At 52.9% G+C, this 12,420-nt stretch overlaps 6 protein-coding genes and 1 non-coding gene across 7 annotated transcripts; 2 read left to right on the top strand and 5 right to left on the bottom strand.

Moving 5' to 3' along the window:
* Window positions 1-329: 329 nt before the first annotated feature.
* G6M90_tRNA00000001 lies at window positions 330-427 on the bottom strand. Its single transcript has one exon. It is a non-coding gene; the product is annotated as a tRNA-Phe (tRNA).
* A 216-nt stretch (window positions 428-643) lies between these two features.
* ctr4 (Copper transport protein) lies at window positions 644-1,232 on the bottom strand (the record flags this gene model as incomplete). The annotated part of the gene is made up of 2 exons (XM_014694378.1): window positions 644-1,117; window positions 1,179-1,232. 2 exons carry the CDS (start codon window positions 1,230-1,232, stop codon window positions 644-646), a joined length of 528 nt encoding a protein of 175 aa, XP_014549864.1.
* Window positions 1,233-1,989: 757 nt separating this feature from the next.
* On the top strand, window positions 1,990-3,927 carry FRE6 (Ferric reductase transmembrane component 6; the record flags this gene model as incomplete). The annotated part of the gene is made up of 1 exon (XM_014694379.1): window positions 1,990-3,927. One exon carries the CDS (start codon window positions 1,990-1,992, stop codon window positions 3,925-3,927), a length of 1,938 nt encoding a protein of 645 aa, XP_014549865.1.
* Window positions 3,928-4,938: 1,011 nt separating this feature from the next.
* On the top strand, window positions 4,939-5,538 carry G6M90_00g006410 (uncharacterized protein; the record flags this gene model as incomplete). Its single annotated transcript, XM_014694380.1, has 2 exons — window positions 4,939-5,151; window positions 5,230-5,538. 2 exons carry the CDS (start codon window positions 4,939-4,941, stop codon window positions 5,536-5,538), a joined length of 522 nt encoding a protein of 173 aa, XP_014549866.1.
* A 451-nt stretch (window positions 5,539-5,989) lies between these two features.
* aphA_0 (Acid phosphatase) lies at window positions 5,990-7,603 on the bottom strand (the record flags this gene model as incomplete). The annotated part of the gene is made up of 1 exon (XM_014694381.1): window positions 5,990-7,603. One exon carries the CDS (start codon window positions 7,601-7,603, stop codon window positions 5,990-5,992), a length of 1,614 nt encoding a protein of 537 aa, XP_014549867.1.
* Window positions 7,604-8,119: 516 nt separating this feature from the next.
* aurR2_1 (Aurofusarin cluster transcription factor) lies at window positions 8,120-10,330 on the bottom strand (the record flags this gene model as incomplete). Its single annotated transcript, XM_014694382.1, has 4 exons — window positions 8,120-9,271; window positions 9,325-9,795; window positions 9,846-10,139; window positions 10,193-10,330. The coding sequence occupies 4 exons, from the start codon at window positions 10,328-10,330 to the stop codon at window positions 8,120-8,122; spliced, it is 2,055 nt and encodes a 684-aa protein (XP_014549868.1).
* Window positions 10,331-10,817: 487 nt separating this feature from the next.
* Window positions 10,818-12,126, bottom strand: nicC (6-hydroxynicotinate 3-monooxygenase; the record flags this gene model as incomplete). Its single annotated transcript, XM_014694383.1, has 2 exons — window positions 10,818-12,068; window positions 12,118-12,126. 2 exons carry the CDS (start codon window positions 12,124-12,126, stop codon window positions 10,818-10,820), a joined length of 1,260 nt encoding a protein of 419 aa, XP_014549869.1.
* Between the last annotated feature and the right edge of the window lie 294 nt (window positions 12,127-12,420).

Below are 12,420 nucleotides of genomic sequence, written 5' to 3'. Positions count from 1 at the left end.
GTCTCACTGCAACTATATGTGAACAAGGATTTGCTAGATATATCTCATCGCCAACCGATTCAACAAAATGCCCGTCAGAAGCTAGCTCATTGACCACACCTCGCACGGCTGCATCTCTCTCCCAGGCCTCTTCAATCTATCCATCCGGCCGGGGCTTACAAGTCTCATTCTCTGACGATTTAATACTTGATGTCAAAAGGTCTTTTTAATATTCCTTCCCCAAAAAGAAGAGCGAGGTGTTTCAAAATTTACCAGAGGTAAAAGAGCTTACTTATTACACCAACACGCGGAATATCCCGGGACTTTGGAACAAAAAAGCTAAAAAAAAATGCGGCCAGTGTGACTCGAACACACGACCTTCAGATAGGCATCCGTAGGATTGAAGTAAGGCTTCAGTCTGACGATCTCCCAGCTAATCTATGGCCGCAGATATTCCGAAACAAGTTATTCTTGTATATATGGCTTGCCTGCATCCAATGTTTATTTGATGGTCCCCACATCATCACTTGCCATCGCAAGCCTGGTGCAAAAACATGGCAACACAATTCACCTCTCTCGATGTGACACACTCGCATTAACGTTGAGCGAAAATCGCCATCAATTGCTATTACTATGCAGTAGCTACTAACCACCAATATTCCCTTCATCCGCAGCAGACGCTCGGCTCCTCTATGCCGCGAATCTGCTTGTCCTCCTTTCCGCCGTCCACATCCATCTTCACCTCCAACCAGTCACACACAAACTTGCCCAGCCCCGCGCCGATAAAGATGCAGATAATCACATAGCCGTTGAAGTACATGGCGAGCAGCATGACGATGTAGGCGCTGCCAAAGGTCAAGGCGTGCAGGACCGACCTCGTCAGTTGCTGGAGGACCGTCGCGCGGAACGTAATGACGTGCGGCCCGAAACTGGTGCCGTCGACGTATCGGCGAGCCGATTCGCGCTGGAACTGGCGCATGAGGAAGGCGTCGTATTCTTTGCCGAGGCGGCGGAAGAACTCGACGAGCATGACGAGCAGGATGACGCCGATGCACGTGGCCGCGAACATGCCCTGCGTCGTGATGTGCCAGTTGGGCGTGAGGAAGCAGGCGTCTATGGTGTACCAGTTCCAGAGCATCTGGTTCGGCTTGTTAGCTTGACGAGACGACCTGGCGAGGGCTTGGTGAGGCTATTGGTACCGATATTTTGCACGACGAGCCATCGTCGCCGCCGCCATGGCTGCCGTGGTCCATGGTGGTGGTGATGCTGATGCTGATGCTGATGCTGGATTGAGTCGACGACGAGTTGTGCACGCACAATCTGAACCTGTGGTCGATTTTTCAGAATCCAAAAATTCTCGGCAGAGACGGTGCCGCAAATGTCTTGGTCGAAGGAGCCGTCGTCGGTTAATTAAAGGGCGGAGGCGAGTCGGCCAGGCCCAGCCTTGTCGGATGACGACGAATATTCTCAACCACCTAGACGAGCAGAATGAAACCCGCGCTGCGCTTGTTTGTCATTCCGGACACGGTATAGCCAACCTGCCAAGTCCGTCGTCAATGCACTCACGGCCCCGGCAAGATTCGATATCGACGCTAAAACGCACCGGTCCTTGAATCCAAGATGGAACTGATTCGCTCTAGTCTTGACGATCCTCACGGCGCAGCTCCGCAAAACTTGCTCATTCCTGCTCAACCACGAATGCACGACAACCTTGATGATCTTTAACGAACCCGTTGCTCGGTCGTCGGCCTTGGGAATCAATTACCTTTTCGTCGCTCTCGATTGGACCCTGTATGAGTGAGTTTGATGCAATTTCTTCAAGGGGGAGGGGAGACCCAAAGAGGCGGGAGATATCCCTGTCCGGGCCCGGCTAGGTTCAAGCTTATTTCGGAAAGAGTATAACTGTGTCTCTGCTCGGGCTTCCATTTCACTTCTCTTTCTTGTTCTCTCGTCGATTACAACCCTCCCCTGTGCTACCAGACGTCACGCCCGGTTATCAATCTGCACGCCATGCTGGAACCGCGACATATTCAGAATCACTCCGATGCCAGTGACACCCAGGCCCATTGGGGGTATCCCGATCGCGTAGTCCCTTGCAAGAATGATGCCGGGTCGTGCGCCTATCTGGACGTCGTGTACCTTGCCCATGATCTGGGCATGTTGTACATGGGGATCCTGTGGGCGACGATATTTGGCGTCATCTTCCTCTGGGTGTTGCTGAGGAGAGCCAGCCGACCGGCCGTTCAAGGGACGCTGCAAACTTCAAAATCGGACCAGGGCGCCTTGAGCAAATTACGGAAAACGACGGCCGTGGCCTCGAGGCGATTCTTGCTACGCGACGCAAATCACTTTCTGTTTGGTCGCACCACGCGCTTCCAGGTGGTCGTGTTGGCTCTCCTGTCCGGATACCTCTTCATATGGAGCTTCCTGGGCATCACGTACAACACATGGGTCACGCCCGTCAAGAACATGCCCGGGGTGTACAACACGCGAACGAGTTTGGGCCCTTGGTCCGATCGAGTGGGAGTAATCGCCTACGCACTCACGCCGCTGTCCATCCTGCTCAGCAGCAGAGAATCGCTGCTCTCCGTCCTGACGGGCGTGCCGTACCAGAGTTTCAACTTTCTACACAGGTGGCTAGGCTACATCATTGTCATCCAGTCTCTTCTTCACACTATTGGATGGCTCATCATCCAGTTGAATCTGTACCAGCCCCAGCCCAAAGTGAGTCTGGAGTGGATCGTGCAGCCATACATCATCTGGGGCATCGTGGCCATGATTCTGCTTCTCATCATGTTCATCCTCTGCACGCCGTGGGGGATCCGAGCCACGGGATATGAATTCTTCCGCAAGGCGCACTACGTCTTGGCCATGGTATACATTGGCGCATGCTGGGCACACTGGAACAAGCTGGAGTGCTTCCTGGTCCCGGCCTTTATTCTATGGGGTGTTGACCGAGGCGCGAGATTCGTGAGGACCGGCCTGTTGCACTACCACCCTACTTCATCGGCGTACGCGGGATTCAAGCCAGCCCAAGCGTTGATTACGCGATTTCCCGACCCGGAACACGGTGAGATTATAAGGCTGGACCTGGAGAACGAGCAGGATGCGTGGAAGATTGGCCAGCACTACTATCTGTGCTTTACCGAGTCAAGCATCTGGCAGTCTCACCCGTTTACGCCTCTGAATGCACCCGTCGTAGAGAAGGGCCTGGTGAAGCACTCGTACATTCTGAGAGCAAAATCCGGCGAAACCAAGAAACTGGCCGAGCTGGCCGCAAAGAAGCTCGCCACCAGCCAGCACGAGACCGTTGCCACCCCTGTGCTTCTCACGGGCGGCTACGGGGAAGACCTCCTCGAGAAGATTGACCGAGATACAAACATCATCTGCGTCGCTGGCGGCACAGGCATCGCCTTTGTCCTCCCCGTCCTGCTGCATCTAGCGCGTACCAGATCGCCATCGGATCGTAGAATCGAGCTCATCTGGGCGATGCGACACTCCCGCAACGCAGATTGGGTCAAGGACGAAATGGCTGTTTTGCGCAACGCCCAGAAGGAGTTGAACCTCACAATCTCGCTCTTTGCCACAAGAGACGCTGCTGGCAGCGGCAAAGAGAGCCACCAACCAAAAGATGCGGACATTGTCTCGTCCTCATCAGACGACATTTGCCCGTGCGACGAGAAAACAACTTGTCCGCCGGGGATTTCTGTGGACAAAATCGGCGACGGGGCGGATGATGAGAGTCGACATCCGGATCTGAGCAGGATGGTTGGTGCGTTTGTGGAGGGCACCGTCGCAGGTAGGACAGTCGTCTTTGCGAGCGGGCCCGGAGGCATCATTACAGATCTGAGAAGCATAGTTGCCGGCTTGAATGTTCCCGGGAAGGTATGGAGGCGGGACGACAGGTTTGATGTCGAGTTGGTTTGCGACGACAGATTAGAATGGTAGCTTTCTTAATATCCGAGTGTTTAATGCCCTGAGCTGGCCATGCTGTCCGTCATTTCGACTTGCGAATTCATAGCGGGAGCTGAGAAGTCATCTGATTAGAAAACTCGAAAGGGTGGCATTGGCTAATACTCACAATTACATGTCCAATTATGCGACTGGTTCTGGCTATAAGTACCTGGAAGAACGCAGTCCATCCTCACAAGAAGTAACAAATTGCCGGTAAACCGACCTGCGTCGCTCATCTGGCAACAAGATTGCGCAAGTCTATTAGCAAGACTATGAAACATTGTTCAGAGCATAGACAAGCAGCATATACCACCACCCACCCACCAAAAGCCATCTGCGAAAGAAGGAACAAGTCTCGACTCAGCGCCATCTTTTCGGGTAACATCGACCATCGACCCCTCCGATTAGATGCCCCATCTGGATCTCACCAATCGGTGGCGCTGCCGATTCTGACAAGTTCGAAATCGACCGCGCCGAGCTGAACATGCTCAGTCTTCAGCTCGGCCGAGTGTTGTCTCTTCAAGTCAACTAGCCATTGCGCATGAAGAGTGCCCCCAGGCTGTCCACGACGATAAGAACCCGCTGAGTTTCTTGTTTTGTATTAGTTGCACGCCTCAGCTGGAGATATCATAGTCTCCGTGACATAGGAGCGGATGGCTTGACGGATCGGACCAATACACACCAGTTGACCTCACGCCTCCATCCTGGATCGGCCCGCAGCAACTCTATTCTTACCAGCCAGCGCACGGCACCAACTACATGACGCGACGAACTCGATATTCCCGTTCTAGAACGGCCATGGCCATACAACAAGACGAAAACAAAACCCACTTGGATGCTGGTAAATGCCTCAGCATATTCGAGCACATAAGAAGACCCCGTTGTCATGTTCCCGTGGACGCTCATGTCCGTTCATAACTCATAACAGCCGTACCGCGGTGAAAAGCCATACCTTGGGAATCGTAAACACAATAGCATCATCTGCAATACCCCGCACCTTCCATCATGAAATTCTCCGCTGCTCTCGTCGTCGCCGCCATGGGCGCCGCCCCCGCCGCCGCGCTTCCCGCCGACATCTCCAGCGACCTCCCCCCCAGAATGTTCAGCAACCTGTCGGGGCTCCAGTCCAAGTACGCCCGGGGCATCATGGCCCAGGCCAAGAAGGAGCACCTCGGCTCCCAGGGGTGCCGGGCGGGCATCGCCACCGCCCTCGTCGAGGTGAGCCGTCGTCCCGCGGCAGGCGAGCCGTCTCCGCGCCGACTCGTACTAACATTGAACCTCTCTCTGCCCGTCTAGTCGACGCTCATCATGCACGCAAACACCGCCGTGCCCGCCTCCTTGGCCTACGACTTCGACCGCCTCGGCCAGGACGCCGACTCCATCGGGCTCTTCCAGCAGCGGGCCTCCATCTACACCAACATCAAATGCAGCATGGACGTTGCCTGCTCGGCGCACCAGTTCTTCAAGGAGATGAAAAACGTCCCTCAATGGAAGTACATGGATGTCGGCAATCTGTGCCAGGAGGTGCAGCGCTCTGAGAATCCAGAGCGCTACCATGAGTTTATGGATCAGGCGACGGAGATTTGCCAAGCGGCCGGATTCTAAATGACTGTGCGTATGAGCACCACAAGTTTCTGGTTGTGCCTTGAGGAGTCAAGTCTAGAGTGTCAGAGTCTCTTTCTTTTGGTTGTTTGGCCTTGAAGGGGCCGTCTCTTTATGAGAGGAAAATCATCTTGACTTCTGGAGATTTGTGTTTCCTCTGTCCGGGGGGCCGACTGGGTACCTGCATGCACATTTGATTGGTACATAGTGCGTAAAAGTTCTTGCTTAATCGACAGTCGTGTTTGCATCTACATCTATCCGCTGGGGCCGTGTCTGGAAGAAACTGCCAGGACACATGTGCCTTACAGTGACAAGTAGCCAACCAGGGGAGGGCTGTATGCGTTCCAGTTACTAATGTGACAATTTGAAAGTAGAAACAAACTGAGCTGACTATACCTACCCCAGTAATACCCAGAGCATGCGACGGTGACTGTATTGCTAATCCCTCCTGCCGTCAAGAGTTCCCATTTGCAACCTTTGTCGGTCGAGTTGGCTCGCGGGTCGCAGAACCAGCAGCACCACTGTGATGAGCACCCCCATCCCCATTGCCATTGCCATTGCCATTTCCGTGGCAGGAACCACAAGAACGGTCCTTGAATAACGTAGCCGTATCCAGCGCAGAGTTGTTATTACTAGCGATAAACTCGTGCGTCAAGTGCGAGCAGTTATGAAACGTCAATCGGCTCCATCCGTAGGTAGCATTGGCAGTATCCAGTCCAAATCGGCTGTACTTTTGTCTCGGCTCATCAAACGAATCGAGACCATCGTAATGACCGCCCGCCCCGTTGGTAATGTACCACGGAGCCTTGGGGTTATTCAGCTCGTTGGGGTCAATAGCGCCATTAGCCAGGGGCGCAAGCCGCTCATACACGTGCGCGTGCCCCGTGAGGACCAAGTCGACGTTGTACTGGATGAACAGAGGCTCAAACACGTCCTTGCAGGGCCAGCAGATTGTGCCAGTGACGTTCTTCTTGCTCAGGTACCATGGGCGGTGGCCGGCGACAACCACCCAGGGCGTCTTCTTGCGGTCGACGGATGCGAGATCAGCCTCGAGCCAGGTAGCCTGCGCGTTCATTGTCGCGTTGACCGGGCTTGCGCCCTCCTTTTCGGTGCCGCCAATCTCATCGGGGCCGGTGAAGCCGTGGCCGAGATCCGTCTCGGTGTCGAGCTGGATAAAGTGCACCATGCCGTTGTCCCAGCTGTACCAGAAGTTTCCCGTGCCTCCGGATACATCGCTGGGCATTCGGAAATGGTTCTTGAAGCCGGTAAAGTTGGTTTGCCCGGGCGAACAGATGCCAAAGTCGTACGTGATGTTCTTGGCCTTGTCAGTGGTGCCGCCGTTGTCGCAGTTGGCTTCGTGATTGCCGGGCCCGACCATGTACGGTTTTGTCTCGGTAACAGCGGCCATTTCGTCGTAAAGGTCGTTGAGGATAGCTTCGTATACCGTGTGCCCGTCCGGGATGGTTGTGTTGGGCAGCACGCCCTGGATCTCCAGTTTCAGCCAGTAGTCGGCGTAGGCAATGTCACCGGGGTGCCAGATGAAGTCGTAACTCGACTTTGTGGAGGCCAGGGAATCAATCGTGTTCTTCTCGCCAGGCTTCAGGATGTTGTTCTGGGAAACTGAGCTGCCCGCCGACGTGGTGAGTCCCAGGCGACCCATTGTCCCAAGATCGACGACAACAGCGACGGCAAAGGCATCGGAGTCGCCTGCAGCGCGGGCAGTCCTGAAGGTGTACGGCTCGAGATGGTTGCCTTGGGGCAACGGTGACGGCAGATAGTAATAGGTCGTGTCCGGCTTCAATCCACTAATCACAACATGGTTGTTGTAAGTGGTTGATGTAGGATACGTCAAAGAAACATTGGACGACGCCGTGTGTTCGAGTTTACCCTTTGACAAGCCCCATTTCACCGAGGGTGCTTTGACATGCTCAAAAGTGTTCCAACTAACAGTCATTCCATCTGCGCCGTGATATGCGAGGCGAATCTGACCAGCGGCATCAGGGCCACGAGGGCTCAGCAGAGCAATCGCTCCCCGCAGGGAAGCAGCCAATACAAAGCCGGACTTCATAATGAGCGTGATTCCTAATACCGGAATTAGGATTGGTCACCAGAGCACCGTTGATGGGCGATGCTGCATCTTTATGTAAAGCGGCCGTTTATTCCCGCAATTGCTCTCCGCCTTGCTCAGTTCGGCAGCAGCGTTATATACTTCTAATCCCGTTGCAAACTTTCTTGCAGCACTGATATCGTGAATCGGTCGCTGATTTGATGTTAGCTCGATTTGGTTCTCCTACACGTGTGCGCAACGTCGTTCTCTTATTTGGTCGTTCCCAAAATTGGAACCCTCCCCCTGTAAGCAGCGTGCCGAATTCCCGAGTCGTGCGGAGAGGCTTGGTGATGGATGGGGGCCATGAAGATTTGGGGGTAGAAGAGATGGACTGACACGTTGCCCAATGAACATTGTGCCCAATTCCCCCCGTATGAAAGATCTCGGTGTTAAATTAGGCTTTGTGTGTCCAGATAGTAGGCCCTGAAATTGACCTTGCTGCAAGCCACCAAACCTACCAGACGCATTTGGAACAATTTAAACTAATCCATGGCCACGAGCACTCGGGCCGTCGCTCATCTGTACAAATTCTTCGCCCATAAACGAATTCAGCTCATCCCCGAAAGGCTGCAAATCAGTCCATAGTGCGTTCCAGTCTATCGGCTTCCCGGCCTTTTGAGCCTCCATCTCTGACAGCGCCTGTCCAAGTTGCACAATATATGCAGGCGTTTCCAAGCTACCCCCTCGTTGAGCCACCGCTATCTTCCGGGCCTCCCAAGCTTTGAGCGTGAACTGCGCCTGCATAAGTTGCTGTCTTTGGCTCATGTCAAATAACTCGGGGTAATGCCCATGGAGCCTTTCCACAGCCCGCCAGCCACGGTCAGAGAGAGATCCCAGGGGGCGCCGGTACAGCTGGCTGGTCAAGGAAGCGAGCATATCGGGGTAGAATTGCAGCCTCATATACCATTCGAACCCGACAGCTGCCATTTTATCATGCGCATTACATTGGTATTCCATGCTCAGTATAATCATCTTGAACAGGTTGTCTTTCCAGTTAAAGATCTCGACTCCCCATTCTTCTTGCTCCTTTATTGGGCTGAGCGCATCGTCGAGTTTCTCCAGAATGGTTGTCTTCAAAATGGTAGCCGCCACGTGGACTTTTCCAGCCCCGTCGCCGATATACTTTACCGTGTAGCTCTCTAGCGCTCGCCTTAGTTCCTCGGATTGTTCCCGAAACTTTCCAAACACAGCTCGGTCGGTATTTTCATCGTTTGTCAAGCTCATCCCCAGTAAGATTGCTTCGTTGGTAGGCGTGTCTATATGGTTGTCACAGTCAATCTTGTACGCGTAAATCAATCGCGCAACGAGGACATATGCCATTTCAGTCGGCCCCTCGCGAGATACTATTGGAGAGCCGCTACTGGGGCTCATGTCAGCGTCGTTTATATTCAAGGGCGGCTTTGTATCCCATTGGATGGGGAGCATAGCGGCACTGAGTCCAGACAAGAGAGCATTCTTAGCATCCTGGATAATGATCTGACACCAAATTCTGCGACGCATTTCGGTTTCGAATGGACCCAGTCCAAGGCATTCTCCGTCGCGGTGATAGCCCATGGAGTACGCCATCCTTACTACGATACCGCTGGTGACCCAGGAAGCGTGTCTGTGAATTCTGTCCTCGAGGGTTAACTGGTTTGAGCGTTAGAGGTTGTATGCAAGTTGTTTTAACGTCTGATACTAACCAAATACAGTATCAATGTTTGAAGGGTGATCATTGTGTAATTCTCCCTATGATTATACTTCATCAGTGCCCTCTTGGTACTGCCACCATAGTGTTTCAGCATGGTATCGCGGCTGTGTCCTAGCAAGTCAAAACACTCTTTCTCTGACATGGATATCACAGCCATCGCATATATCGAATAGAGGAGCGCTTGGTACTCAATAGGGACCAAGTGCATCCCCACCGCCGCTCTCATTACATACGGTTCCAGAGTTGGAACATGGACAATTTTTGTCAAGGGATTAACTCTCTCAATGAAATGCTCCCAGAGATTCATGGCTTCAACAGGGCCGGGCTGAGTGTCTGGTGTGTCGGACGCCGAGGTCTTAAACTCGGTGATCGGGAGTCTCTTGTACGGTGACTCATATATGCTCTCTATGGGCCCTTCATCCGCAGAGTCATCCCACTTGATGCTATTCTGAATAGCAACCAACTATTCCACCGTTAAAAGGTTGCAAGTTAAGGACAATGGGTCATCCTTACCTCCTCATGCATGACAACAGTGCCGAAACTATCAGTGAATCTGACACTGCCATCATTTCTTGTTGTGATGTATGATGCGTTCAGTTCCTGCGCCGACGAGCTGGGTTCAAAAGAGGCGCCGGGCGGATCGTCTGGCACATGGTTGCTCGAACTAGGTGTCTGCGGTCTGTCGACGACTGGCGCATATCCCTTGAGCAAGGCTTCACATCGCTCCACTCGCTCGAGAAGATCCTGCTTCGTCGCGCGTCTCTTCCGCGCCGGCGCCGGCGTACTAGGTGTGCAGAGAACCTCCGCCTAGGCAAAGCATCAGCCAGACGCATGCGGTTTCCCGACGAACCCAGACGTACCTTGGCGCAGTTGGAACATGGGCTGCAGCGATCGCATTTTACCTTGCGATGTTGACACTGAGCGCAGGATAGTACCCGAGGCTGTTTCAAGACTTCGATCAAATTGCCCAACCCATCTGCTGATGCCTGCGTGTCCATTGATACTGAGCTTCGTGCCAGTTGAATAGGCTTCACGGCTGTCGCCGGTGTGGTGATTCGAGGAATGTCAATCAGACGCTTTATCGCAATAAGCTCATGAGAGCTCGTCCTTGTGGCTCTACATGGATGCACATTTGGTTTCAACTTCCAAGAGGTGTAAAATGTGATGATTACCAACCTAAGGTTGCGAATTTGCGAAAGTCCAATTCGCCCGCACAGTGTGAATTTCACAGTGCACTCGAAGAAATGTGGCGATGAATGTTTCACACCTTGGCCAATGTTCAATGTTCACCTTTGCCTACGCGGCTCACGATATCACTAAAGGGTGTGCTTTTCCAACACGAATAATCTATTCCAATAAAAGCAAAAAAACAGGTTTTGGGCATTCATATCCGTTCGCGTCTTAGGTTCCCAGCCGTCTCTTTTCGAGCCATATCTCTCCGAGCGGCTCTACAAACTCCAACCCGCGACCAATTCGGCACCATCCTCAGATCTCGGCTTCATCCACATCGTAGAGCAATTGTCTCTCTGTATTGGCCAAAGAATTGTACCCCACCAATCTGGAAACCCAGAAATAGGCCCAAATAGCGGTTTCTTTCAACCACAGCCCCCATTCGCTCGACCTTCTCCGCACCTCTGAGTTTTTTGTCGCCTGCATCGTAATTTCGTTCACTCGAGGACGCCGGATCCTGTCAAATGCTGCGAATGCATCTTCGAGAGATCTGTCAGGGTTCTCTAGCAACCTTGCGATCATGAATACATCTTCTGCGGCCATGGAGACACCCTGACCAGCATGAGGGGCCATGGCATGAGCGGCGTCTCCCAAAAGAAGACACCGACCTTTGTACCATTTCCCTCCCGAGGCTAGCCTGTATACGGGATAGAATCTCACGACCGAGGTCTCCTGTACCATGGCTCTCATGATGTTTCCCCACTCTCCTTTGGCGTCACTTATCAGGTCCAACAGGTCATTCTTGAAGCCGGCGATTTCTTCTTCACGCTTGACTTCCCACCCGTCTCTTGTGTCTCCCGTTTTGGGCAGAGGAACCTCTTTGGAGAACGCCCAGAGCGCTTCGTCGTCCTTTGCAGAGCAAGACATGGTGAGAAAGACGCCTTCCGTTGTGAATGTAGCGTTGATGCCCTTGAGCTCGTCCGCCGAGCCTTCTGGCAGTGCAGATATCGGAAGCAGCGCAAACAAACCGGAAAATCCAGTGTATTCGATGGCATGCTTGGGGTCGACGTATAGTTTTCGAACAGCGGAGTGGATTCCATCGCATCCGAGTAGGAGGTCGCCCGTGTCTGTGGTTCCATCTGAGAACGTGACCTTGACCTCGTGCTCGCTCTCTTCAATCTCAATAATCTTTTTCCCGTAGTGTATTGGGATATTTGCCTTTTCTGCAGCTTTGAGCAGGACTTGAAGAAGATCAATGCGCTTGATACGCAGGTAGCCAATTCCCCCGTTCTGCTCACGAACTCTGCCGACAATGTCCTGCGTGGTGATGATATCACCTTTTAGAGATCGTAGATTTACCATTGAATGACTGCTACCGCGTGCTAAGAGATCATCGTATACACCAAGTCTGTGAAATAAGCGGAGGCCGTTGGGTAATAGCCCGACAGCTCCCCCGAGAGTGGTGGGCTCAGGACGTAATTCGTACACGGTCGAGGTGACATCTGTGATTTGTTGCAACCGCAAAGCAGCGGATAGACCAGCTGGTCCACCTCCAATTATAATTGCCTAGCCCATGTCAGTCTTTGGTACACAGATGGGGAGAGAACACGCATACTTTTCTCATTTTGCCTTGTAGTCGGTAGGGTGTTTTGCTGTTCTTCAGAATGTTTGTTGGTGGTAAGAACCGTTTTGATTGAGGGTCTTCACCTTTAAATACTCTCTCGTATGTCGTCATTCGGGAAAGACCGCCAGCCACGGTCAGCCATCGTGGTCAATTACTGAAGCTTACCACCACGACCGTAATTCCCCGCGGCAGATATTTCTCAATGCAGTTAGCCGTCCGCGGTGAAGTAAGAAGCCAATCAAACGGCGCTAACGATATAAGGCATGCCTCGCCGCGGTATCTCTCCGCGGCCCT

This window comes from Metarhizium brunneum, chromosome 1 (genome assembly GCF_013426205.1).
Source record: "Metarhizium brunneum chromosome 1, complete sequence".
NCBI classification, from domain to species: Eukaryota; Fungi; Ascomycota; class Sordariomycetes; order Hypocreales; family Clavicipitaceae; genus Metarhizium; species Metarhizium brunneum.
The sequence above is the reverse complement of the archived record's forward strand: the minus strand, read 5'-3'. Positions and strand labels throughout refer to the sequence as shown.